The 26901-nt window shown below is 50.5% G+C and overlaps 1 protein-coding gene across 5 annotated transcripts in view; it reads left to right on the forward strand.

Annotated features, from left to right (window-relative positions):
• Positions 1 to 26901, forward strand: part of TNS3 (tensin 3) — a 358050-nt gene that overhangs the window by 202152 nt on the left and 128997 nt on the right. For all 5 annotated transcript variants that reach the window (XM_071215053.1, XM_058296654.1, XM_058296655.2 and 2 more), the window contains 7 exons: positions 1010 to 1060; positions 3968 to 4090; positions 7665 to 7729; positions 11657 to 11740; positions 20867 to 20979; positions 21835 to 21895; positions 22742 to 22817. In XM_071215053.1, the coding sequence (XP_071071154.1) occupies positions 1010 to 1060; positions 3968 to 4090; positions 7665 to 7729; positions 11657 to 11740; positions 20867 to 20979; positions 21835 to 21895; positions 22742 to 22817 (573 nt within the window). The remainder of the gene's footprint in view (positions 1 to 1009; positions 1061 to 3967; positions 4091 to 7664; positions 7730 to 11656; positions 11741 to 20866; positions 20980 to 21834; positions 21896 to 22741; positions 22818 to 26901) is intronic.

Below are 26901 nucleotides of genomic sequence, written 5' to 3' on the forward strand. Positions count from 1 at the left end.
CCCCCTCCAGCATGTCCCCACCTCCCCCGGGCACCCCTTTACTCTGTAGACCACCGAGGGTGGCAGGGACCCTGGACACGTCCCCATGGGCTGGGGTCTAGCAGTGGTTTCTCCAGGGATGCTGTGAGGACCCCGTCAAGACCTAGCCGCCTCATCTGCTAACTGCCCGGCAGGGGTTCCCAGCTCGCTTGGGGACGTGGACTCTTGAAAAATCTGAATAAACCCTAAATGAGCAACTCCAGAGGCGCTGTTTCTCCTTCTATAGCCGAAAGGTCTAATTTCACAAACTGCTTTCTTGGACAGTTAAATGTGAAAATAAAACAACTCCTCAAGCCCCCCAAAACCATTTCCGTGGCTTTGATAGGTCTTCTTGCTCTGTAGCAAGTGAGGAAGGGCTGGATCTGCCTCTGATAATTCTAACAAGACTCGTGATAGGGTTGAGTGCTGGTGCTGCGGTTAAGAATCTATCAGGGGATTCTAGATCAGGGCAGTGGCTGTTCCCGCCTGATAATCTCTAATTGGCTGGGTGGGTTTGGACAGGCCACTTTCTGTGAGTTCATTGTTAAGGTCCTTTGCTGATCAAAATTGCTTTTTCTTTCTTTTGCTTGAGTGCATGTTAACTTTCTACATACAGTTCTACTCCATCACTGATACTACAGCGTGGTTACTGTTGCTCATACGTGTCAGGCATGCTGTCCTTTACTGCACTTTCTGGATTTTCCAGGTCTGGGCCCCTTGTCCATTGCAGAACAATTAGCAGGGAGTGCCGTCTCTTGCCGCTGGATTGCCTTTTCCCCAGCACAAGCTGGTATTTTCCAGGGGTAAAACAGGGTCATAGGATTAGGCACGCATCCTTGCTTTATTTGGTTTAATTTATCTTTATTTTTCTTTGGCAGAACATACGTCTCTATATTGCAATCTTTTACAGTTCTTCATACCTGAAGACAATCAGAATAAAAAATCTCAGAGGACGGTGGTTTGTCTAAAAGGTTTTTTTCCCCTTTTGTAGGTATTAAACCTTTCTGAGAAGAGATATGACCTTACAAAGCTTAACCCAAAGGTATGGATTTTATTTCTTTATATTCTGAGTTTCTAAAATGTAAAGGCATTTACCCTTGTCGTGCAAAAACATGTTTTGACAAGCCTTGTGGAAGGTGACTTGATCATGGGTATTAGACACTGTTCTATCCATTCGTTTTTAAAAAATATTTATTAAAAAAAATTTTAAATGTTGCAGTAACCATAAATTTACAGTCCAGGGCAGGCCTATGTCCCTTCCTCCAGTTTCCCATCTGCTTATCTCTTGCTTAACTAAGAGCATGGTATCAACACCAGGAAATTGACAGAACAGTCCTCAGAGCTCGTTATTATCTTGTGGCTTTATCGGCACTTGTGTGTGTGTGTGTACAGGTCTCTACTGTTTTCTCACATGTGTAGATTGTGTAACCACCACCACAATCCAGAGTCAGAACTGTTCCATCAGCACAAAGGCCACCCTTGTCCATCTCATTTTTTTTTTTAAGATTTATTTTATTTTCTCTCCCCTCCCCCCCACCCCGGTTGTCTGTTCTCTGTGTCTGTTTGCTGCATCTTCTTCTTTTTCCGCTTCTGTTGTTGTCAGCAGCATGGGAATCTGTTTCTTTTTGTTGCGTCATCTTGCTGTGTCAGCTCTCTGCGTGTGCAGCGCCATTCCTGGGCAGGCTGCACTTTCTTTCGCACTGGGTGGCTCTCCTTATGGGGCGTACTCCTTGCGTGTGGGGCTCCCCTACGTGGGGACACCCCTACGTGGCACGGCACTCCTTGCGTGCATCAGCACTGCGTTTGGGCCAGCTCCACACGGGTCAGGGAGGCCCGGGGTTTGAACCATGGACCTCCCATGTGGTAGACGGATGCTCTGACCACTGGGCCAAGTCCGCTTCCTGTCCATCTCATTTTAGTCACACACATTGCTGTTTTCCATTGCAAACATTTGGAGATAAATTTTAAGACTCTGAACATATATGTTTCGGTATAGCCATAGGTTGGAATATTTTGTGACCATTAGAAGGAAAAACCACAGTAATGTGACAAATTGCCCATTTTGATGCTGGTTAACAAAAGTAGAATATAGAATTTCCATGTAATGTTATCTTAACTGTGTTACATGCATGTGGAAAAAAAGATGGGGGGATTCGTCAAAATGTTACATAGTTACCGCTGCAGGGCAGAAGGACTGCCTGACTTTTCCTGTTCCCTGCCCTTTTTTCTGAACTTCTCAGTCATTTTACACTATTTTTATTGCTTTTATAATCAGAGCTCTACCTCCCTCCCTCCCTGAAAAAGAGGAAACAAATGAAAAGTGAGAATGTCACTTGCCATGGTAGGTTTTCTTAGGCAGCTCAGAGCTGCTCTTTGCACACAGCAATACCCGTGGGCCCTCTGTATTCCTTCCCACGCAGGCACGTTTTCTTGGTTAATGCACCACGTGATAATCCAGGCTGCCAGGGGCTTCTTGCCTCCAGGTGTGTGCGATAGCCCTTCTTTCTAGATGTTACTGGCTCGGAGTGTGTGGGGACCAGCTGATGCATTTCCCAAGCTGTGATTTTAGTTGGAACGGAGGAATTTTGGCAGCAGCTTGGGCCAAGAGCTCCTGGTCAACTCTTGCCAGGGCTCGGCCTCTTCCCACACGACCTTACCCCATTAGTGGCTCCTGAAAGGCATCGGGAACTGGCATTTCAGCTGCAAAAGAAGAGATAAGACCCTTGAAAGACGTCTCTTTTAGGCGACATAATATTTCACCTTTTTCCCTTTGCAGTAAAGGAACCTGGCCACTCATCTCGTTAAGGTTCAGAAAAGGAACATGAGGCATGGGTCTTTTTTGTTTGAAATCTTTCTTTTAAAAAAATTTCTATTGTGTGAATACACATATGTAATAGAAAATTTCCCGGTTCAGCCACTAAAAATGTATGATTCAGTGACATTACACATCCACATTTTTTTAAATTTTAAGAGGTACCAGGGATTGAACCAGGACCCCACACATGGGAAGCAGGCGCTCAACCAGTGAGCTACATTTGCTCCGCAGTGAGAGTTGGTTTTCCATTTGTTTTGTTTGATTTTATTTTTTTAGAATGTACCGGGGATTGAACCAGAACCTCGTACGTGAGAGGCAGGCTCTCGACCACCCCCACAGCCACTCTCCACAGTCACGTGTTTTGCAGCCATCACCACCATCTTATCAAAACATTTTCATCACCCCAAAAAGAAACTCTGCCCCTATTAAGCAGTACGCCCTCCCGCCCAGCCCCTGCTAACCTTTCCCCTGCTCTCTGTCTCTGGATTTTCCTATTCTCACTCACACAGGCTTTGTCTTTCTGTGCCTGGCGATTTCCCTGACCCGCAGCTCCAGGGTCCCGCCGTGCCATGCAGGCAGTAGAGCTCTGTTCCTTCGTCAGGCCGGGCGTGGTCTGCGCTGCGTACAGACCACGTTGCGTAGAGCCCTTGTCTGTCCCTAGCCGCCTGGGCGGCCCCGCCTGGGCTGTTGGGGATTAGGCTGTGTGAGCACGGGGTGTGGGTCTGTCTACACCCTGCCATGAGCACGGGTACGGTCCGTCTACACCCTGCCGTGGGCGGGGGGGCGCGGGCGTCTACACCCTGCCGTGAGCACGGGGCACAGGCCGGTCTACACCCTGCCATGAGCACGGGTACGGGTCCGTCTACACCCTGCTGTGGGCGTGGGGTGCGGGCGTCTACACCCTGCCGTGAGCGCGGGCGTGGTCTGTCTACAGTCTACACCCTGCCGTGAGCAGGGGCGCGGGTCTCTCCAGACCCTGCTATCAGTGCTCCGGGTAGGAGCATGGCATGGCCGGGTCTGGTGGTGGCGCAGCACCGTCCTTCACTCCCCGGTGAAACGTGACGGTGTGACAAGCCGGAGAGGGCTCCGAAGCCTGCCGACTACGGAAACTAAGGCCGCTTTCTCTCCTTCCAGATCATGGACGTGGGCTGGCCAGACCAGCATGCGCCACCCCTGGATAAAATGTGCTCTGTCTGCAAGGCCCAGGAGTCCTGGCTGCACAGCGACCCGCAGCACGTGGTGGTCATCCACTGCCGGGTAAGCGGGGCCCGGCACCCGGCGCCCGCCCTCCCCCCATGCCCTCCCCCCATGCCCTCCCCCCTGCAGCAGCTCCTCTTTTGGAAGAAATGGGAGGAAGGTCAAGCCGTCCCTCTGGTCACACTCAGGGGTTAGTGAACCACGTGTGCCCTCTGAACTTTCAGTCCACGTGACATAACTCTGTGTGTGGTTAGGTCTTGGCGCTTTGTCAAAAAAAAGCCACCAAACCTCGTAGACTTTGAACTGACCTTGTAGCATCGAGGTCCCTAAATGCGTCACTGGACGTTTTAAGACTGGTGACGATAATCTTGGCTGTGAATCCTATTTTATTTACTGACGTATGCATTGCTCGGAAAGTGCTTCTTTTTTACGAAGAGGACTTTTTAAAGATACATGACATTGTCTGAGTTACACTAAGCGGCTTGTGATTATGAGTGTGATGCTACACATGCTGCGGTGACAGGTGAGCTTTTGTACAGCCACGTGGCCCAGGACGGCTGCCTGCGACCTCAGCCCCTGGCACAGGTGCTTCCTGCCTCCAGGAGTCCAGGCACCCTGCGGTGGGGGCATTTGTCTGGGGGCCGTTTGCATCCTCTACTTCTTCTCAATGCTTTTCTTTTAATTCTCAGGTTTATCAGCTGCCTTGGAATTGCTTTTAGCCTCCTCCTCCTACTTGGGTCAAAGGGGCTGAACTGAAAGTGAATTCCCGGATGGGGCAAGAATGCAGGGCTTCATCCTCCTGCCAGATACATTTACTATAATAGGAAAAGTTATTACCCCAGCCGCCCCTTGAACAGTGCATCGCGTGCGAGAGGAGTTTGCTGGGCCATTGCAGTGGGCTGGGCCGGGTTCACGGGCAGCGCTCATTGTGAACATTTTGTACTGCCTTCAGTGTTCAGTGACCATCAGTACAGGTAGGACAGGTTGATCTTTCCATCAGGAAACAGCTTTGTCATTTTTCAGACTGCCTGTGGCACTCAGAAGCTGCACAAAAATCCATCTATTACGAAATTTGGTTTGAAAGAATCTTCCCTTGGCAGACTTTTCATCTGCTTGTATCATAGTAGGCAGCTTGCTTATGATTTTTAAAGCACTACCCCATTCACGACGTTTGGTGATAAATTCAGTATAGAGAGGCAAGAAACCACAAATGTCACTCACCTCTCGTTTCATATCTTCTTCCTTCCCAGCTAACACGATCGCATCGCTCCTTTGAAGCCAACAGGCCACCCATTAGTTTTCTTTCCAGATTGTATTAGCTAACCCTGATCTTTTTTAAGAATTGCAAATTTTGTGTTTCGGTGCAAACAAAAGGAACTTTTTAATTTATAATAATTTCTAAGTGATTCTAATCAATTAAAACAAACTCTGCATTTTTCATCTGGCTTGACCCGACCATTTGTACAGAGTGAACCTAATACTGGTGGGTCATTTTTGCCCAAGGTCACCTCGCAGGTCGTGCCGGACGGCAGTCCCTGAGCCAGCGGTGCTCAGAGTGGCCCTGGGACTGGCAGTCTTGGCATCACCTGGAAACCTGAGAAATGGAGGTTCTGTGGTCCCAGCCCAGAGCCCCTCTCTGGGAAAGGGCCCGGCCATCTGCATTCTTCAGAGGATTCCGGTGCCTGCCGGAATTTGGGAAGCACTGCCCTCAACTCTTCACTCTGTTTCTCTTTTCCACTTTAGTTTTTTTTTTTTTTTTAAATGAAATAAACTATAATATATTGAAAACACATGGATAACAAGTGATGACATTATCACATAGAGATTTCCAAGATGCTCCTTCTTCCTAAGCAACTCTTGGCTCTCCAGACAGATATTGTTAACAGAATTAATCGAAAGCATGTTGGAACATATTAAAGATGATTCATTCACCATGTGCACCGCTCTGGTATCATGTACACTATTTCTAGAACATTTAGAAAACGTGCCATGAGAGAGAAGCCCACCTTTAATTTGAGATTGCTGATGTTGGTGGGAAGAGATATTCATCAGGAACTGGTGGGTGACGCTGCTGACATCGCCAACCCCATGCGCTTTGCAGGATGTGAATTTTCTTTCCTGTGCCAGAAATTACTCACTTAGTCAGGCCTGTCGCTGCTTGGATAGTAGCAAACGGCGAGGCCAGTCCTGCGATGTTGCCCGTTGTCCCAGTTGAATCTCCGTTACATCCCTTGCTTCTGAGTCAACAATGGAAAATGCACGCAGCAAACCGTGCCATCCAGTGACCATGCTTTTTGTTAAGAAGAGATGAAAACTTTTCACAGCTCAAAGAACGTCGCTCGGCTGAAAGGCTCCCTGTCCATAACTAGTGTGTGGAGGCAATTATCGACGCAGAGGATGGCGTGAGGCCCCTGTTGGAGCTTATTTTGGCCGAGGGGCTGTTATTTCCTTGTAGCTGAATTTCAGTCTTAAAAGAAAAACAGTTTTATACAAGAAACGTACTCATAGCTGAACACTGAATAATTGTGAATGCCGGGACTCAGCTCGTTTTAGAGGCTTTTGCACATGGCTGTATTGAGTATTTATATGGGATCATGCTTCACTCACTCCTCCTGGGAAACAAACACATGATTGTAGGTTTCTTGGAATTTTGATTTGAATTTTCTCCATCATTCCTTATATATAATGGGCTCAGGGGTCCTCATATCGGTGGCCCTGCCATTTTGGCTTTATGCATCTTTAGATCAGGACTTTGGAAACTTATTTTTGAAGAGCCAGAAGGCAGTGATCTTAGGCTGTGTGGGCAGAGCGATCTCCGTCGCAGCCACTTACCTCTACCATTTTTCACGCAAGAGAAGCCAAAGATAGGTGAGGCTTTGTTCCTGCCAAAGGTAAACACTGAAATTTGAATTTCATCCAGTTTTCACATGGCACAGAATATTTTCATTTTCTCTTCACCTATTTACAAACGTAAAAACAAAAACAATTTTTAGCTCACAGGTTGTAGGAAGGCAGGTGGTGGGTCGGACGGGCTGGTGGACTGTAGGTTGCGGACCGCCATTCTAGATCATGCCGGAACGTTCCGGAAAGCGGCGAGCTGTAGTTTTGGGTATGGGTGGCCTGCCGTGCGGTCGTGCTGCTTCCAGACCACGCTCTCCGGGGGCGGGGTGCCTCAGGGCCCTGTGGAGGCTGGCCGTCCGTGGGTTTGGTTTGTGCGGTTCATTTTCGGTTCTACCTGCCCATGTCGCCGTTGCCTGCGGCCCTGGGCTGTGACACCTGCCGGCACTTTGCCCTCTGTCACCTGCTCCTCTCGCTGGCTCGAGCCAGGCGCGCAGCCCTGATCAGCGTTCGATTCTGTCTCACCTCATAGATGTGTCCTGCTGATTGCTGCAGCCCTGGCAGTTTCTCTCGTCCTCATTGGGAACACAGTGAAATTACCCAATCACAGGGCGCGGTGCACTGTGCCCGGGGTTCCCCCCGCCGCCCCGGGGCTTGGGTCCGCTGGGAGGTGCTGTCAACCCCTGCGACCCACAGGCAGGGGGGTCACGCTCCAGAGCCCGCTCGTCGCCCGCCCCCGGTGACCTCCCTGGGGTGGGAAGCGAGAGAACATCAGTTCCGGTTTTGTCTCCTGCAGGGCGGGAAGGGACGCATCGGAGTGGTGATCTCGTCCTACATGCACTTCACCAACGTTTCCGCCAGGTAGGACCCGTGGGGGGGCTGCGGCCTGCGAGCTGACCAGAGCCCCCTGGCTCAGCAGATGCGGTCTTCCCTTATCTCGCCCGCTGAGGCCCCTGCCACCAAATCCCATCATCGCTGGAGGAGCCGGGGGAGTTACCCTTGCGAAAAAGACATCTTCCTAGTTTAGTGGTTACCTAAGATCGATGCTGAGGACGGATGCAGGGCATCAAAAATCCACTGAGCTCGCTGTCACGGCCTAAGGAAAATAACGGCGAAATGAATGGCTTGTTAGAGCAGGACGCATGTCAGCTCACGCTCTACTTTCATGCCTCGCGACGCACCTGGCCGCCGCCTGCTGCATGTGTGGGCCTGGGGCATGCCCTTGACCAGTGGGCCTTCTCCCACCCGGGCCTCCCAACCCACCCGTGAGGCAGTGGGTGCCTTCCTCGCTTTTACGGGTGAGGAAAGGGGCTCCAGAGAGCCGGGCAGCTTGCTGGTAGCCTCGTGGCCGCTGGGGGCGGCCGGGCCGAGGCCAGGCGCATCCTGGCTCTGGGTGGCTCTGCTCAGCGTGGGCGTCTGGGGTCCACCCAGGAAGAGTAGTCGGGCCCCAGGTGGTGGGCACAGTGAAGCCGGGGCGGGGGGCAACGCCTCGTAGCTGCAGATCCAAGCCAGGGCGTCTGCATCACCGCTTGCACTGGAAATTCAGTTCTGGAATTTGTTTTCCTCTGGGCCTTGAATTGGTGTTGGCCCTCTCCCCTCAGTGCCCAGTTTGTGCAGCGGGAACTCTTCCATTCGGGGAAGCAGGAGCCTATTCGTGTTGGCCGATAAACCTCCTCCTTTTTTAGCATGAAGGAGCAAAATTGGACTTTCTGGATGTTTTCTCTGGAACCAAGTTGGGGAGCTTGTGCCTGCCAGGGGGAAACCGAATCCCTAAGTGAAAATCAGATTCCCTCATAGTGATAATGAGCATTTGTGCGTGGGCCAGGCAAATTGCGATTCCTGGTTCACATCAAACCACTCAGGCCAAAGACCTTTGGTCAGAGATGAAACTGAGCCCAGCGGGACCTGGACAGAACACGCCCTGAGCCCCTGACCAGCAGTTGTTTGTTGAACCAGCTTCCACGCCTGTGCAGGCTCTGTCTTCTGTGGGTAGGATGGGGGGCAGCGAGTGAGCTGTGAGCTCTGTTTGCTGAAAACACATCATGGACATTTTTTAAAATCCCTAGCTTTTAGGAATTTCAGTACATAGCTGGGTGGTGTCGGGCAATTTACATGAGTCTCCAAGCCTCAATGTCCTGATCTGCAAAGTGGAATAATAGTTGTACTTGTTAGCGTTTTGTGCAAATTAAATGTCATCATTTGTAAAGCACTTAGCACAGGGTCAGGCACAAGCGTCTGCTGTTACTAATACTCTTATTATTATTAGCAGTAAAAACACGTATTAAATAGGGTCATATCCCAACACCGTCATGGGACCTGCTTTCCTTTAAGTACCACTATTTCATAGTTGTCTTTCCCTCACAAATGATACAGGTCTATAGCATAGTGCTCCATTATCTTCAATTCGTTAGATGGATGGAATCCATGAGATGGATGGAATAGTAAGTGTTTAATCAGTGCTGATTGCACTTACTCCCAGGTGTTCTTTGGAATTTAGATTGCTTCTATTTATTCTCTGCTATAAAGCATGCCATGGTAAACACGTTCTTGTTTATACACCTCTGCTCATTTCTGGAACCCTTTTGCCCTTAGAGTATGTCCCTGAAGTAGAGTGGGCACAGGAAGCATGCATTGTTAAGGCTTTATCACAAACTGTTCCAGGAACCTCAAGTGACAAAAGTAAGGACGTTCTTGTACCTTCACCATCAAAACAATCCTCCATAAAACAAAAGTCTGTAAAATGATGACTACTTGTTGATATCGAGCCAGTACATAAATATTTGCCAAATGCAGTTAACATTTAATAAAACAAATGAATTCCATTAAAGAGTGCTGAAACGTAAAGGATGGATCTATTACTATATTTTTCAACTGTAGTAATATACTAAATATTGAGTCTTCATAAACCTTCAGTTTATGACAATCCCCCCAGCACAGCCCCTCATTTAGACAAATGCCAGCTGTCTGACCCATTTCAAAGCAAAGGATGGAAATCAGGATGCATTGAATTTAATGTTGAGCACCTGCTTTGGTCCTTCTGCTCAGCTCCCTACCTATTTTTTCCTAGTCTTTTCCTGGATCTTCATGTCATCCACACAGCTCTGGGCTGATAAAATCTGTCTGGATGGGTACATACCCCAGTTTTCTAAGGAAAGCGTCCAAACATTTCAGATTTTTAAAAAGGTCTTTTTTTTTTTTTTCCCACTTCTAATATTTTTATTATCTCTTTTTTTTTTCTTTTAATTATTTATTTATTTTTAAAAATTACATTATGAAAAATATGAGGTCCCATTCAACCCCACCGCCCCCGCCCCCCACTCCCCCCACAGCAACACTCTCTCCCATCATCATGACACATCCATTGCACCTGGTAAGTTCATCTCTGAGCATCACTGCACCCCATAGTCAGTGGTCCACATCATAGCCCAGACTCTCTCACGTTCCATCCAGTGGGCCCTGGGGGGATCTTTAATGTCCCGTAATTGTCCGTGAAGCACTATCCAGGACAACTCCATGTCCCGAAAACGCCTCCACATCTCATCTCTTCCTCCCGTTCCCCACACCCAGCAGCCACCATGGCTACCGTTCCCACACCCATTCCACATTTTCTCTGTGGACATTGGATTGGTTGTGTCCATTGCACACCTATGTCAAGTGAGGGCTTAGATTCCACATGGGTACTGGATGCACTCCTCCTGCTTCCAGTTGTAGACACTCTAGGCTCCATGTTGTTGTGGTATTATCTCTTTTTAAAAGATACATAGATCACACTAAATGTTACATTAAAAATATAAGAGGTTCCCATATACTCCCACTTCCCACCCTCAAGGCAGGGGTTTTTAACCTTTCTTGTTCCACAGCCCCTTTGCCAGTCAGGTGAAAGCCGCAGCCCCCTTACTAAGTCTACACTCTATGTGTACTATTTAATAAATAGATCACACCCACTCCAGCACGTCCCCACAGGATTAATGCTTTCTGCATTTCAGTTAAGCTCATGGACCCGTTGTTAAGAACCCATCTTAAGGTTTAAGATTTATTGTCCATTGTTCATGCTTCAGTCAGATTGAGATGACCTAAAAATGCCCCGTGATGGTGTTTCCTAAAGTTTCTGTGGGCATTGTGAAACTGAAGTTTAATGCACAATAATTGTGTGAAAAAGCAGGCAGTGACTTCAAAAAATATTACTGTGCAGCTCCTTGAATCTCAGAATTCCTTGACAGTCCCAGGCTGGTTTCAGTGTTCTGGCCCTCCAGTCTGTTTGCCGTGTTGACGTACTAACTGGGGTGCTCAGCCCCCCCACCCCCTCACGTGCCCAGACTGTTCTCTTGAAACTTGATGGGGCGTCCCCTAGCTGAGATGTCCTGTGGACTTTGCTTCCCTGTATGCATGGCATCCTGTATTGTGGTTGCTCATTGCAACCTCTCCTGACTTGCCCAGGCTCCCTCTTGATCCCGAACCCTGGGCCTGCCTGTTTGTCTCCGGCCTCCCTTATTTGGGAGGGAGAGCAGAGCCGGGGAAGGCCAAGGGCCCTTCAGCAGATTGTGTTTGCGTGAGCCGTGTAGACTGTACAGTGACGTGTCAGCCCCTCTGATGGGATGGAGGTACTTCAGGTGCTCTTTCAGAGCCTGCTGGTGTGGCTTCCACTGTGGGGAATTCCAAGGAAAGATGGTTGAAGCGGGTGTACACGGGTTGTAGTGAAAGAACGGGGACCAGCTGCAGGGAGCTGGCCGTGCTGAGGGCCCCGCAGTGGATCTCCCACCAAATTAACCCCTCTCTCTGCTCCCACAGTGCCGACCAGGCCCTCGACAGATTCGCAATGAAGAAGTTTTATGATGATAAAGTTTCAGCGTTAATGCAGCCATCCCAAAAACGGTATGTATGTGATCCCAGAGCCCGAGTAAAGGTGCAAGTGGAATTTACTTGAAAACATGCTGAACGGGTCCTCCTTCCCGGAAGAGAGAGAGAGGAAGCAGCCCCGCCCCTCCACCAGGATGGCTGGCCTGGGATCATGTCAAATGTTGTGGGGCTGGAGGGGCTTTTGCAAACTGAGAGGAGAACTGAGTCATCCCAGGGGGTAAGAGCCACCATCGCTTCCTGGCCAGTTCCAAGAGAGGTGAATCCATGATCTTTTTCTCCACATGCTCAGGAATGGGCTTTTCTGCTCAGGGGGCTGGTTTTGGTTTTGATTATTTTTTTGGCACCTGTTTCTCTCCTCCTAGGTCAGCAGTGGGCGAAATTTTTTGTAATGGGCTAGAAAGTAAATATTTTAAGCCTTGTGGACCATGTGTTCTCTGTTGCAACTACTCAGCTCTGTGTTATGACATAGACAATACCTAAGTGAATAAATGTGACTGTGCTCCAGGAAAGTGATATTCTCACAAGCAGCCGACTGCTGTAAGGGATGGTCAGCTCCCCGAGGCCAGGGCAGTACTTCTCCTTTATACTGGAGCCTTTCCGTGGTGGTTTGGAGCTGTATGGACCCCAGAAAAACATGCTCTTAAACTTAATCCGTTCCTGTGGGCATGAACTCATTGCAAGTAGGGCCTTTTGAGGAGGCTACTTCAGTTAAGGTGAGGAAGGAAGGGAGGGAGAGAGGGAGGGAGGGAGCTGAAATTCAGCAGAATTCACAAGAGAAACTGAACGGCCAGGAGAGGCCACCATGTGCCTTGCCATGTGACAGAGGAGCCCAGGACCAAGGATCACTGGCCACCAGCCCTGGAACACCAAGGTTTCCAGGAGAAAGCATCACCATGATGATGCCTTCTTGATTTGGGCTTTTTTCTCCGCCTCAAAGCCATGAGTGAATAAATTCCCATTATGTAAGCCAACCCATGGCATGATACTTACTCGAGCAGCCCAGGAAGCTACAACACCGTCCCTGCTTCACCTGCCTCTCTACTGCTTGTGTGGAGAGTGGGCCACGGAAGATGCTCTGCAAGTGTTGGGAAAAAGCCCTGTTGGAAGAGAGCTTTCTCCTTTGGCTGGCTGTCCTGCAAGGCTGACGGGATGGGCATGACCTTGAGGAAGGGCAGGGGCAGGGGCAGTGGGAAAGCCTGGTAGCCAGTTTTCCATCAGACCCACCTCCTCTGCACATGGTGACCTCATAGAGCTAAGGACCCAGCTCCATACAGTGTCTTTTTTTTTTTTTTTAACCGAGTAACAGTTAATTTTCATAAGATTTTCTGAGACTTCGGCCAAAATGAGTTTTTTGTCTTGAAGACCCCTTCGCTTTATTCCTGCCCCTCTGTGTGGGAGTTTCGCTAGCTCGCATCTGGTCTCCGCAGTGCACTGAGCCAGCCCACGCTGGGAGCGACGTCAGAGCTATGTGTCGTCATGAGAGGGGCCTTGCTCTTAACTTGGGAAGGAGGTTCCCAGGAAGGCCCGAGGCCCCTTTTGCTTTTGTCTTGTGCATTTTCAATGGTTGGGTCCACTTTGGCTCAGGCCAGGATATTCTGCACAAACGTGGGTTGTGGGTGTCCGCTGTGGGTACTTGCCCCTTGTTGAGCAAATGTCCTACAGAGCACATGAGCCCTTTGGGGGTGTTTGCTCAGTAATAACCCCTCACATGGCCCATCAGTCTCTCCTCCTCTGTTGAGCACCTTCCAAAAGGGGCATGAGGGGTTAGCAAGGCCTAATCCCTTGACCCTTATTTCCTTCTTTTTATTCTTCTCATTTCCTGCCCTAGCAGTTTTTTTTTTTTGTCTTTATTTTTTTAATGTTACATTCAAAACTTCTGAGGTCGCCATACACCCCCACCCCCCTCACCCCACTCCTCCCCCCATAACAACAACCTCCTCCATCATCATGAGACATTGATTGCATTTGGTGACTACATCTCTGAGCACCGCTGCACCTCATGGTCAGTCGTCCACACCAAGGCCCACACTCTCCCACAGTCCACCCAGTGGGCCATGGGAAGACATACAGTGTCCGGTAACTGTCCCTGCAGCACCACCCAAGACAACTCCAAGTCCCCAAAATGCCCCCACATCTCATCTTTTCCTCCTACTCCCTACCCCCAGTAGCCACCATGGCTACTTTCTCCACACCAATGCCACATTTCCTTTGATTACTAATCACAGTAGTTCATGAATAGAATATCAGTAAGTCCACTCTAATCCATACTCTCTTCCTCCATCCTGTGGACCTTAGAATGGTTGTGTCCACTCCACATCTATATCAAGAGGGGGCTTAGATTCCACATGGATGCTGGATGCAATTCTCCTGCTTGGAGTTGTAGGCACTCTTGGCTCCCTGGTGTGGTGGTTGACCTTCTTCACCTCCATGTTAGCTGAATGGGGTAAGTCCAATAAACCAGAGTGTAGAAGTTGCAAGTCTGTTGAGGCTCAGGGCCTGCCTATCACATGGTCAGTCCAGAGAGTCAGGTCCCCTGGGTATACATTAAACCCCAGCACCAACTACAGTTCCGGTAAAAGTAACAGGAGAGGCTTGTGAACAGAGATCACATCTGAGTCCAGCTCCATCACACAGAAACACAAACTCCAAAGTTTTTAAATGACTTTGAAAGAGTGTAGAAGAAAGAGAGAAAAAGAAAAAGTCTTTCTGACTTTAATATGCCCCCAGCTCTTCATGGCTTTGCTGCACCTTTGAAGCTGTCACATTGACATTTTTCTAATGAAGGTCTGGATTCAGTTTTGCATTCTAAGACCAAGCTCCCTGTACCTGAAAATCAGAAGAAATGAGTTTTACTCCTCACTGTTCACCTGCAGGCACCTGCGCCCAGAAGCCACCTGCCAAATGGCCCTTCACTGAGTGAGCGCATACTGGGTGAATGCGTAAAATGCATCTACAGGGCTCTTCCCGGGCAGAGGTGAAATTCTCCGCAGTGAAGAAAGTATATTTCTTTCCGAACAGGCCTGTGCCTGGAAGTTGTCCCTGGCTCTCTGAAAGCTCCAGTGGGAGCTGTGCAGCTTCTGTTAGGACTGAGCTCAAGAGACTGTTTGAGAATCCATCTCGTAGAAGGAAGGGAGTGACTTAGTGAGCTTGGGCTTGGTCGCCCTGAGAAGCTTAGCGCTTCAACGTGACTTCACAGCAGCCACAGATGGAGGAATGTTGAGCCTTTGGATAATATTCGGCTGAGCAGGCTTGTTCTGCAGGAGGCCCACTCAGTGGAAAGTAAATGCTGTGCTGCTTTTCTCATTCCATCTAAATGCCACTGAGCAGTTGGTCCAATGGGGCCCAGCCAACAATGACCCACTTTAACTGCTGGTTTTGGACACAGGAGCTGTGACAATGGACAGTTCTCTCTCCTTTTTTTGTACCTTTATCCTTCAACAAACAGGGCACCATGAGATGCAGCTTGTTGAGATACTGGTGTTGGCTTCCTGTTACCTGTTGATCCTCTCCACTGATGTATTAGAGGGACGCTGAGAACTTGGAGCCCTTTCTTCTTTATAAATAATTTAAAAAATAATCCTTGTAAGGGGAGTGGATGTGGCTCAGTTGAGTGCCTTCTTCCCAGGTTCGAGGTGCTGAGCTCAATGCCTAGTACCTCTTAAAAAATAAAATATCCTCGTAGAGTCTTAGCTTATCATCAGCATACTGGAAGTGATTAGTGAAAATGATTGAAGTTTCCTGACGTCCTGTCCTCTTCCTTTTCTTTCCAAGACAGTTACATCTGTCTTGACATCCATTCCGTGGCATTTAATGAGGGAGAACGACAGGCTGATTCTTTGGGTTAGCTCATATCTCCTGACAGCCGGGTGCAAGGATGTCCTCTGGGGAACCCCAGGTAGGGTCCCATAAGGTGTCGTCCCACTATCTTCTCTGCAGAAGAAAATGGAAGAGAAACCGAAAGTCCACTGAAATGAGGATTTCCTCTGTGTTTCTCATAGCTAGCAAAAACTATGCTAACATTAGAGGATCACTTAATTTTTGACACGTCTGTAACTTTTGCCGTGATTGCCCTAATCATCCAAAAGGACAAAGGAACACGCCAGCCTTAGGCTCAGGGTGAGGCCAAGGATGTAGGAGTCCAGATGCTTTGTCAAAAGGATGCTGCTGCATGGCGTGTGGCCGCGGTGGGTCCTCACGCGTCTTAGACCTCGCGAATCCTCCCAGGGTCGCCATGCACGCTGGCCTTCTCGGAGAAGGCGGGTGTCCCCCAGAGAAGCGGGCGGCTGTGGCCTGGGCACGGTCCCAAGTTCCTTCCCGCTGGGGTGGTGTGGCCGTCCAGGCCGAGCGCCGAGTGTCTCAGATCATGGCACCTGCAAACTAAATACTTGAAACCGTTGCCCCTTCCCTGGCCTCCGTCTCTCACGTCAGCAAGGCTCGTTTCTAACTCTACCCCTTGTATCTGCTGTGCAGTTCCTCGCCTCGGAAGGCATCTTCACACCTGTGAATGTATTTGGCATTTACAGTACTCTCTTCGATAGGGTTCTACCCATTGTCCAGCTCGCACTCCAGAAGCTGAAGCGAACGCACCTCCGTCTGTTAGTCCCAGCGGCCGAGGAGGGCGTGAGGCAAGGTTGTGGGAATAGTGGGCTGAGATCACCCCAGCCATGAAATTAACATTCATGGACAGTTCTAGTACCACGTGTTCATGCATGCATTTGTTTTACTCTATGAGGGTTTTCATCCACCAGTTAAATGACTAAATATCCTCTGCTCCCCACCTCACACACTAAAGTAAAATCGTTGCATAAAGAGGAGCTCAGTGTTATGGCAGTGGGTAGACCCCAACACTCCTGCTCAGGTGACTGCCGCCAAGTCCCACGGAGCTGGCAGAGCTGGGACCACCCCCCTTAGCGCCCTGAGATGTGAGGTTCTAACTGGCAGCAGCTGGATGGGGGTGCAGTGCTGAGGGCCCCTGGTGCTGACCGCTGACCCCGGCCTCATCCACGTGAGCCACAGGCCTTCGTTTCTAGAACTTACCAGGATGTGTTCCATGTATAGCATCTGTCGTGTGTTCCTCTCTTGAAGGTGGGACTGTGTGGGGTGTGGTCGGTGGGAGATTTTTCTCTCTGTGATTTTCCGATCACAGCTGTGCTTACTATAAACGGTAGAGCAAACCTCTGCAGTATCCCCAAATCCAGAACTCTGACCCAGAAGTTACAGGCAAGTCCTAGGACCACATAACCGAAAAGTAACTTGAGCTCCACAAAGTTAAGTCGGTTTCCTTCTGGGAAAATACTCTGAGGCATAAACGATGTGTGTGTTTAAATTAGAACAGCACCCATGAAAAAGTAAATTGTGTTTTACCTTTACATTTTATGTCTTTCGCTTACCTGAAAATAGGAATTCATAGAAAGCAGATGCTTTTTAAAGGGCAGATAGGGATTATATGCTCAAAGCTTACTTTTCTTTCCTTATTGGTTAAGTGATGGAGTACCAAGTCTCAGAATCTAGACTTATAGAAAGTTCCTACTTTGGGGACAAAATGGCAGGGGTGACCCTGTTTCCTTGTCTGGTCTGTAACCCAGGTGTGAGCCCGTGGCCCTGGTTTTTGCCTCCTCCTTTGCGGGGTCTTGGAGTGAAACGGGATTCTTCCACTCCCACCTGTACTCTGCTTGTCTGGGGAGAGCAACTGCTCTCACTCTGATGGCACGGTGGGGCGGCAGTTCAGGGGGCTGGGGCAGCAGAGGCAGGCTCTTCCCAGGAAGGAACCGAAGCCGGGTGCTCCTACGCACGGAGGCACGCCCGCTTCCTCCACGGGGGCCTTGGCAGTAACCCCCTGCCCCGCTCCCCGTAGGGAGGCGGGAGCTGGGCTCAGGCAGAGGGCTCGCCCCCACGCTCCTTGTTACATAGGAGCATCTCCATTCCAGCACCTTCAGAGCCGCCCGCCCATGTCTGTAAGGAAATGTAAACTGCTGAAAGGGCAGCGGGGTCCCGAGGTCTCCCTGTGCTGGAGCCCAGTGAGTGTCTCCAGGGGTAAAAGGATTCCTCTCCCCTGGAGGGACCACCAGCGGGTGAGTCGCTCCAGATCACAGCAAGGCGCTGCTGGGGTAACTGAGGCAGTCTGCCATCCACAAGCAACAGGAGCCAAGAACCGGATTTTCTGGTTCCCAGAACTGCACAGAGAGGGATGATTTGGGGTTCCTGCTAATCTCCACTTTTTTTTTTTTAGGAGGTACTGGGGATTGAACCCAGGACCTCGTACATGGGAAGCAGATGCTCAACTACTGAGATACACCCACTTCCCAATGAATTAGTTTCTTCATTTCTTTGTTTTTAGGAGGTACTGAGGATTGAACCTGGGACCTCGTACATGGGAAGCAGGCACTCACTGAGTGATACCCGCTTCGCTAATCTCCGTATCTTTGTGCCTAACAAAGATAACCCAAATATTAGTAAAAGCTCACGATTCCTGTATGACCTTTGCTGAAAACCAGAGGGTCACAGAATCCCATGAGATGTGCATGGGTCACCTTTAGGTGACTGGACATAAGGAGACCACTTCCCCCTTCCTATTTCCCTGTTCGGAAAAGCTAAGCCATTTTGTTGTCATGGTAGGAAATGCCGGACAGGGACGGCCTGTGGGAGCCCTCTGGTGGCAAGCCCCACCACTGCCAGGCCAGGTCATCTTGGGCAGGGGCCAGTTTGCCACCGGAAAGATGGAAAGACTGAAATGGATTTTATCTGAGATGAGGCATCTGTTTTTCCTAATGTTTTCCTAAGTAGGTGTCTTTAATGTTTAACAGCAGTTCCCTTTTGCTCAATTTGCTTTGCACACAACTCCAGCTCCTTGGAATAATGGACTGTGTCTGAATTGGAAGCATAGAGATTTTTTGGTAAACACAAATAAGACTGAGCTTGATGACCATTTCATCTAGGATGGCTGTTAACTTACACAGGGATGGGCCTCGGGCTGGGGTAGTTGGAAGATTTGGACAATCCTTTGTGCGGTGGTACACTCATTTAAATTGTTCCTTAAACTTTTACTTACTGCTTCCTGTTTTCTAGGATCTGCTGTTAGTGTTAAAGATATAGAGATGATTTGATATTATAAGGCTTTTGTTACAGCGCATTTGTTTTGTTGTCTTCCCTGCAAAGAACATGAAAATAAGTAGATTATTGGGAAGTGTGGAGTCTAAGGTGGAGGTGTGTGCAGGGCACTGGGGACCCCCAGAGGGGACCTAGAGGACTGGAGCTGCCCGGGAAGAGGCATGGGCCAGACAGGACATGGTGAGGCTACGTTCTTCAGGGTGGCAGCCAAGGCCATGAGGAGTCAACGGGCAGGATGGGAGTCTGGGCTCGCTTTCCCACCATCACCTCAAGTCACATCTGATGAGTTCCACGACGGGAAAACACTCCAGGCATAGAAATTTCTCTCTCAATGGGCAAATGTGCACAGCGGGCTCCCTGCAGTTAGCCTTGACACCCTGCAAGAAGGCTGATGCGTCTTAACAAGGGAGGACTGCAGGTTTATCAGTCAGGGTCCTCCATCTGTCCTTCCTTCCTTTCTTTCATCTATCATCTATCAGTCATCTATCCATCCACCCATCTACCTGTCCATCATCCATCGTCCATCGATCCATCTTTCCATCATTCTATCATCTGTCAATCATCTCTCCATCTACCCATCTACCTATCCATCAACCATTCCATCCATCCAGTCAGCCAGCCATTCTTCTATCATCTGTCAATCATCTATCCATCCACCCATCCACCTATCCATCAGCCAGCCAGCCATCCTTCTTTCATTTGTCTATCGATCATCTATCCATCCACCCATCTACCTATCCATGATCCATCCATCGATCTATCCATCATCTTTTAGTCATCTCTCCATCTACCCATCTACCTGTCCATCATCCATCCATCCATCTTTCCATCTATCATCTATCCACCCATCTATCTACCTATTTATCATCCATCCATCCAGCCATCATTCTGTCAATCATCTATCCATCCACCAATTACCTATCCATGATCCATCAATCAGTCTATCCATCATCTTTCAGTCATCTCTCCATCCACCTGTCCATCACCCATTCCATCCATCCATCCATCTTTCCATCCTTTTATCAATCAGTCATCTATCCATCCACCCATCCACCTATCCATCATCCATCCATTCATTCATGCATCCACCCATCCACATATGCAGAGATTTATTATAGGAATTGGTTTACACAGCCAAGATGCAGTCAGCTCACTATAGATGCAGATCATCTGGTAAATGCCTTCCTAGGAACAATTAAGCCAGTGCTTATGCTTACCGGACACCAGCCAAGTTGACATGTGAATTTGACCATCACAGCCAGTCTTCAGGCATATAGCAGAGGCAGCCTTCACCAGTTTGGAGATGAGTCATGAAGAGAAGGGAGTAATACAGCTAGCGGCAGTGTATGAGCTCAGGAACCAGGGCTTTGCTCCACCTATTTTAAGCTCAGGGAGCCTCTTACTGGGAGAGCCTCTGAGGCATCAGCATATGATTGGAGTGAAGATCCAAATACACTACTTAGGTTTCCTGTGTGCGAGGAGAAAGTGGAGTTAAATTCAGACAAGTTGGGGCTGAATAGGCGTGATGGCCATCGAGTGCACCCTCGCTCTAGGGCAAATTCCTTGTTTTCCTGCTGCTCCCCCAGAGGACCATGGCAGCCTGGGGGCTGCACCTCCCGGTATTTTGGCTTGGCCGACACCCCTTCCTACGAGGTGTCGCCCTGCCCTTCTGATTTGGGGACAGATCACTAAGAGCTGAGACACTAGGAGTTTGTGCCTAGGGCTCCCATTTGTCTGTGTCCCTGCTGCGTGACCCATGGCGGCACGCGGTGAAAGTTTACTCAGGTGTGTGACCGGCTGGCAGGTTCATGGCTGGGGCTCCACAGGGAGCTGGATGCCGAAAGCTCCCCCGTGCTGACAGCTTTGAGATGGTTCACCCCGAAGAACCCCAAGAAGAGTGTGGCTGTGCTGCTGCTTTTTCTACGGCACTAATAAGTGCTCCCCACAACCCTTTCCTCCCTGGTTTTTACTTAAGCTTGGGGTGAGAAGTGGAGGGCGTGTCTGGGATGCTTTCTAAGCTTGTTGTCTTTGCAGGTACGTTCAGTTTCTGAGTGGTCTTTTGTCGGGGTCTGTGAAAATGAATGCCTCGCCCCTCTTTCTGCATTTCGTCATCCTCCACGGCATCCCCAGCTTCGACACGGGAGGAGGTGAGCTCTCATCCACAGCAGCGAGCCTCTCCATTGCTATTGCGGAACACACATGTGCAGTAATGACTTTGGTTCCTTAGATTTGAATAAGCCTGTACCCTCCTTTGGGGGTCAGAAAGGCAACATGTAGCACATGGTGCTTGCATTCTGGTGGTTTATGGTGGACCATCATTTTGCAGACAAACCACCATCTTGGATTTGGTCAAGATGGTCACGGGTCCAGTGAGGTTGATCAGGGTCACTGGCCTGTCCCGTGCACAAGTGACTCATCATCTTGGGCCAGCAGCTCCCATTGGTCGGCCAGGTGGCTCTGAACTCAGCCTCAGAGGATCCCACTGGCCATGCGGGCAGCCCAGCAAGAGAGGGGCCTGGGTCTCAGCATTCTCCACTCATCCCCTCCTCCCTCTTTGAAATGCCCTGGTGAGAAAGCACATGACATATCACCAAGGGTCAGGAAAGGCCCTCTTCCCTTCCAGGCTGGCTCGGGCGCGGCTCCTCAGTTTCCTCTGCTTCCTTAAAGTGTGTCACTGTCCTCAGAACTCTGTCCTGGTGGCCAAAGTGATCTCGCTGCGTCACAAGCTGATGGTGCCGCTGGCTGGCTTAAGCATCCAGCGATTCCCACTTGCCCTCAGGATGAAGGCTGAGCTGCTTGACCGGCTCTGCCAGCCTTCTCGGGCCAGATCTGGCCTCCCCCGTGGCTCACTTTGGCTTCCCCTGACCCTCCCACGCGGCGTGCTGATGGTGGCACCCTCGGTCTCCGTGTTTCAGGATGTTTTCTCTCGCCTCTCTGCTCCTCAGCGTCATCCTCACTCTTCCCTGCTCTGCCTTTACAAGTGCCTCTGCCCTCTCTTCCAGCATGCCGACCCTTTCTGAAGCTCTACCAAGCAATGCAGCCCGTGTACACGTCGGGGATCTAGTAAGTACCGATGCTTTCCACGTCGAGGCTTTGATTGGTGCCGTGACTTCTGGATAGCTCTGAAATCGTGGTCTAGCCCAAGCTACATTTCCCATGAAAGGGGTGGGAGGGAGTCATAGAGATTGTGGGAAACCAAGGGATGGGTCTGACGAAGAGCCGAGGGGAGGCATCGTTGTCTTCATCCCGTTTCGACTCCCTCCTGCCTCTGAGCTGACGTCCTCTTGCTGGACCTCCTGACGACTCTGATGAAAGGGGCTTGGCCGGTGGAGCTTCCAGGAAGGCAGACATTTGTTCTTCTGAATTCAGCATATTGGGAGGGTCCAAAGAAACGGTCTGATTCTCTTGTTTCTTTCCCTCGCCTTTGAGTTTTAGACGGAGGGTACCCAGACAGCCTCAGAATCTGAAGGGATTTCTGAGCTCTTTGTGTTTGTACTTTTGTTTTTGGATAAGCATTTGAGGAAGGTGAAAGGAAAGCTAATATAGCTAAAGAACGTCCGCCCCAATGGGCCACCCACCCTCAAAACTAACTGTTCTCGTGGCTCTGGATTCCCTTTGGATGCAGGCATGGGTGACGCTTTCCGGTTGCATTGCAGCTCGTGACGGAAGCTTTCCTCATCGCCTAGGAAATTCAGGGACTTCAGGGCGGCTCATCGCAGGGATAAAACTCTCGTGACTCTCTCTCATTGCCGTGAGCCTTTTTGGACTCCTTTCTATAGGCTAGCTGCTCAGAACTTAGATTCCTGGGCTATTTGGGATATTTTTGGAGTATTGCTTTTTTCCAAATGCTTTGACTCCGTGAACTCATGTAGTTTTACATCAATCTACCTTTTTCTGTTTATTCCAAAGCCATGTGGGTCTGGAGAACCAGAGCAGGGTCTGCATCGCCATCGAGCCAGCGCAGCTGCTGAAGGGGGACGTCATGGTGAGTGCGCGGTCGCTGCCGGCTTGCCCTGGAGCCGTCCCACAAAAGGAGAAAAATGTCATTGTAAAACAATAACCCTCTGGTTAATTGTCAGAGTAAAACTGTCTTAATCAGAGAGACAGGACAAATCGTTGTCCTTGAATTCCCTTTCATTACAGGACTGTTTGATTATATAGAAACTGGAGATTAAAGTCCCAGCTCAGCCTCTGAACATCTGTGGGTTCTCCTCTGCTGAGCTTAGTTCTCCTTTCCTGAGCTTAATTTGCCTTCAAAACATGATAATTGGCCTTTCAGGGCATGGGTGTAGTAGGAAAATAGTGACTCCTCATGAATAGCCAAAGTGTGAAATCACAGCTTCGTTAGTAGTCAAAACAGTCATTTCTCCTGATAATTTTGATTTCTTGGGTGTTTGAATTCTTGGTTGTGACTGTTTCATTTTTCACCTTTTTTGTCTCTCAAATAGAAGAGGTCAGACATTTGAAATAGTTTTACGAAAGCGTTTGGTTCTGAAATAAGGAAAATCTTGAAGGCACATTTATTTTTATCAGCATGTATGGAGTAACTTAAATGTAACCGTTTTATGGCCTTAGAGGACCAGATAACTCTAAGAAAGCAAGAGTGTTCTAGCAAGCTTTTTATTTTATGGTAAATGACTCATCCAAGGTTTTCGAGGATTCTTATGACTTTCCCCTAAAATTATGGATTTTAACACCGTTTCTTAATGGATAATAAACTTCCGCTCCTCCGTCTCAAAGTCTCATAAAAACTGAACCAGGGAGGCTGATACGGATAAGGGTCCCGGGTCTGTGACTCTCAGCTCAGTCCCTTTGCAAGCTCCCCTGAGGCCGCGAGGTAGGGGTAGACCTGTCCTCCCACTTCTGTGTCCAGCTTCCCACGCCAGCTAGCATGAGAGAACGATTCTGCAGGTTGAGAAGGCAGTTAGGATGTGCACGGTGGGGAGTAGATAGGGATGAAGAACCACAGCAAAATGGTGAACTGTCGCTCGCCTCAAGGCGTCCTGCAAAGCGCAGCACGGGTATTATGCCGTGGCCTGTAGGTGAAAGAGCCGGCGTCCGTTTCACAGGTGAGAAATTGGTGGAGCATTTCATAGAGTGGCGCCTGGCTCCAAAGCCCATTTACTGAGCCCCTGTATTCCACTGCCGCTCAAGGAAGAGGGGTCCAGGGGTCCGGGACACGGGGAAGCTGGTCTCAGCAGCGCGGCAGCAGCGCCTGCGGGGCTTCACCCATTTGGTGATAAGAGAGGAAGAGAAGAGCGGAGCAACGAGTTGTGTTTCCTCACCATGCTTCCTGAGCCCGTTTTCCTGGGCCTGCGGCCAGGTCTCCCACCATCTCCTGGGGTCGTTGGTCATGGGGGCCCTGCACTGATTGAGCACCTGCTGGATACCCAGCACCGCCCAGGGCTTTACCCCTCCCACAGCTTGTGCTCTGCCCACCGGTCTGGGAGGTGGGTCCAGCTCGCAAAGTTGGCACCCAGGACCGGGGGGGCCTGATACTTGGTGGTGATGCCGCGTTAGGGTCGGCCGTCCATCTGTCATGGGGGCGGCTTTGGGAGTCGGCGACTCACGCCAGGTCAGTGGTAGGTGCTGAAGGCCATGTCCCTTTGCGATGACCTTCATGGGTGAAACACTGGGACGCAGGGAAGGGACGTGTGCTGGGGTGTGTGCTCTCTCTCCCCAGAGCGTGTGATGACCCTTCTGCCTTCCCCGGGTTGTGGGGCTGGCCGGCTGCAGGGTCACCCAGGGCCCCTGAAGTGCCCGTCCGCCCTCCTCTCCCCCTCCCTGTCTCCCGTCCCTGCTCCCTCCCACGTCCTCACTCCCTCCTTCCATCTTTCTCCCTCTTTCCTCCTGCCTGATTCTCTCCACTCCCTCCTTCCTTCCTTCCAGGTCGTGTATTTCTTTATCCAACCATCATTTCTTGAGTGTTTTGAGTTTATGTGTTGGGGAAGGAAGGAGGGAGGGACATAGTAAAATCTTGGTTGCAGTGGAGTTTGGTGGGGAAAATGGACATTTTGCAAGCAAGAAATCTTCAGCATGCTGCTGGAGCCCTACCTGGCATGTGTCGGGGCTGCAGGGGTGATGTGTGAGCTGGGTCCAAGCAGCCGGGAGTGGAAAGGGCATTACGACCCGAGGGCTGGGAGTACTCAATCTTCGGGGCATCTAATGGGATTTGGGGCATTTGTTGGGAAGTCATTGACGATGAAATGAGTTACCCCAGAAGGGTGAAGCCAGATTCTGCAGGAAGCAGGAGCTTTCATATTTTTCTTCTGGAAAATGTGGCATCATCAAAACTCTTTTGTGTGTTTTTAGCAGTATTAATATAAATGGTATAACAATCTGTTAATTCTGTAAGTAACTTTTATATTCATGATGTAACTCTATCCTATCCTTAAAGCATCTAAAACTAACCCTTTATGTGCAAAAACAAACAACAGCAACAAAAAGTACCAAAACCAAAATTAGAATCCTCTTGTACGTGTCCCAAACATGCCTGGAATTGCCCCTTGAACGTATTCCCTACAGGAAAGTCAATCTGAGAAGTGGCTAGAGTGGAGACGGCAGGGTGTCAGTCTTGTGGTGGTGAGAAGCATGTCCCGAAGACGTAACTTGCCGGACAACCCCTTCGGAGGCATGGTCCACCACGAAAACTCAAGTGGCCCCCGGAGGTCGCACAGACTTCCCTGGCTTCGGCACCGTCCCCACCTGGGCTCCCTCCAGGCCTGCCCCATGAGGCCAGTCTGTGTGGCCTTAGGCGCACCGCTCGACCTCTCTGGGCTTGCTGGCCCTCCTCTGTAAGGCAAGGATCGTGGAAGGGTTTGGGGGTCCCGTGAGCTCCTTCACATGGCTCTCTTTGGACAGACAGCACCCAGCGTGAGTAGGCGCCACACCAGTAAGTGCTTGAGGACCTGCGCCCCTGGCCGTGGCGGACCCTCTCCTTCCTCCTCCAGCGGTGACCTCTGAGTGGACCCCCTGGCAGACCCCACACCGCAAGCCTCACCAGGCTCCCCGGGTCCGACCCGGAGCAGGCACTCGGGAAGCCAGGCCTCCGCCCCTGCGCCCGAGAGCGTGGCTTGGTGACCTCCCCGGGTGGGGACCAGCCTCTTGGAGGGTGAGCATCCCGCGAGCTCCAGTCACTGCAGCGGGCGTGTAGGAGGTGGCGGAGGCCGTGACGTGGGTGAGGGGTCCCGCCCTTGGGTTCTGGGAGGGAGGCAGGAACGGAGCTGTGAGCGGGTGCAGGAGGCACCCCCCCAGGCGTGCTGGGGCACGCCATTCCTGGTCAAAATACCTTGGCGTTCCGGAGAGGCCGTGGCTGCACAAAATCAGAAAAGCACAGTCCCGCGTCTCGGAGGGCGATGCCTGCGTTGACTTCAGGGGAGAGGTGGTGCATCCTGGGTACCCAGAAACCGCATGAGGCGTTCCTTTCATCGCCTGGACGTGGCCCCTGGTTGGTTTCCAATCTATTTATAAATGACGTTTTATCCATCAGCCCAGCAGGCTCTTCACCGCAGGGTCCAAAAGATTCCTGGTCCTCTGCTACAACAGGCGGTAGGAAATGATGTGTTATTTGGGCCTCCTTGCTTTTCATTTCTGACTCAAAATTGTGAGTCTGCTCGATGCTGGGCAGGGATGTTCTGACGGCCCGTTGGGGATAAAGAAGTGAGGCACGCTGTGAAGTGCCTGGCGGTGCTGCGCTCGTTCAGCAGGAAGAGGTGCCGGGCACCTTTGAGGAGCCAGGCCCTGCACCGGTGCCCAGGGCGCTAAGACAGGACGCCGTCCAGACCTCCCGGGCGACAGCGGGTTGTGTGGGTGCGGTTGTCGCCCTCTTACAGCACTTGGGAAGGCAGGAGGCCCCGCGCGGGGATGGAGGGCCCTTGGCTGCAGACGGCAATCCAAGATGAAGGAGAGGAGAGAACGCAGACCTGGAGAAGAGAACGCGGCCCCCATCCGAGGGCGGGAGCGGTGGCATGGAGGGCAGCGCTGGGTCTACAGAGCATGGTCCAGGGGACGTGGGGCAGGGGGGCGGGGGAACGAGGGAGGTGGGGCTCAGGGCCAACCCAGGAGCACGT

This window comes from Dasypus novemcinctus, chromosome 5 (assembly GCF_030445035.2).
Source record: "Dasypus novemcinctus isolate mDasNov1 chromosome 5, mDasNov1.1.hap2, whole genome shotgun sequence".
In the NCBI taxonomy this organism is placed as follows: Eukaryota; Metazoa; Chordata; class Mammalia; order Cingulata; family Dasypodidae; genus Dasypus; species Dasypus novemcinctus.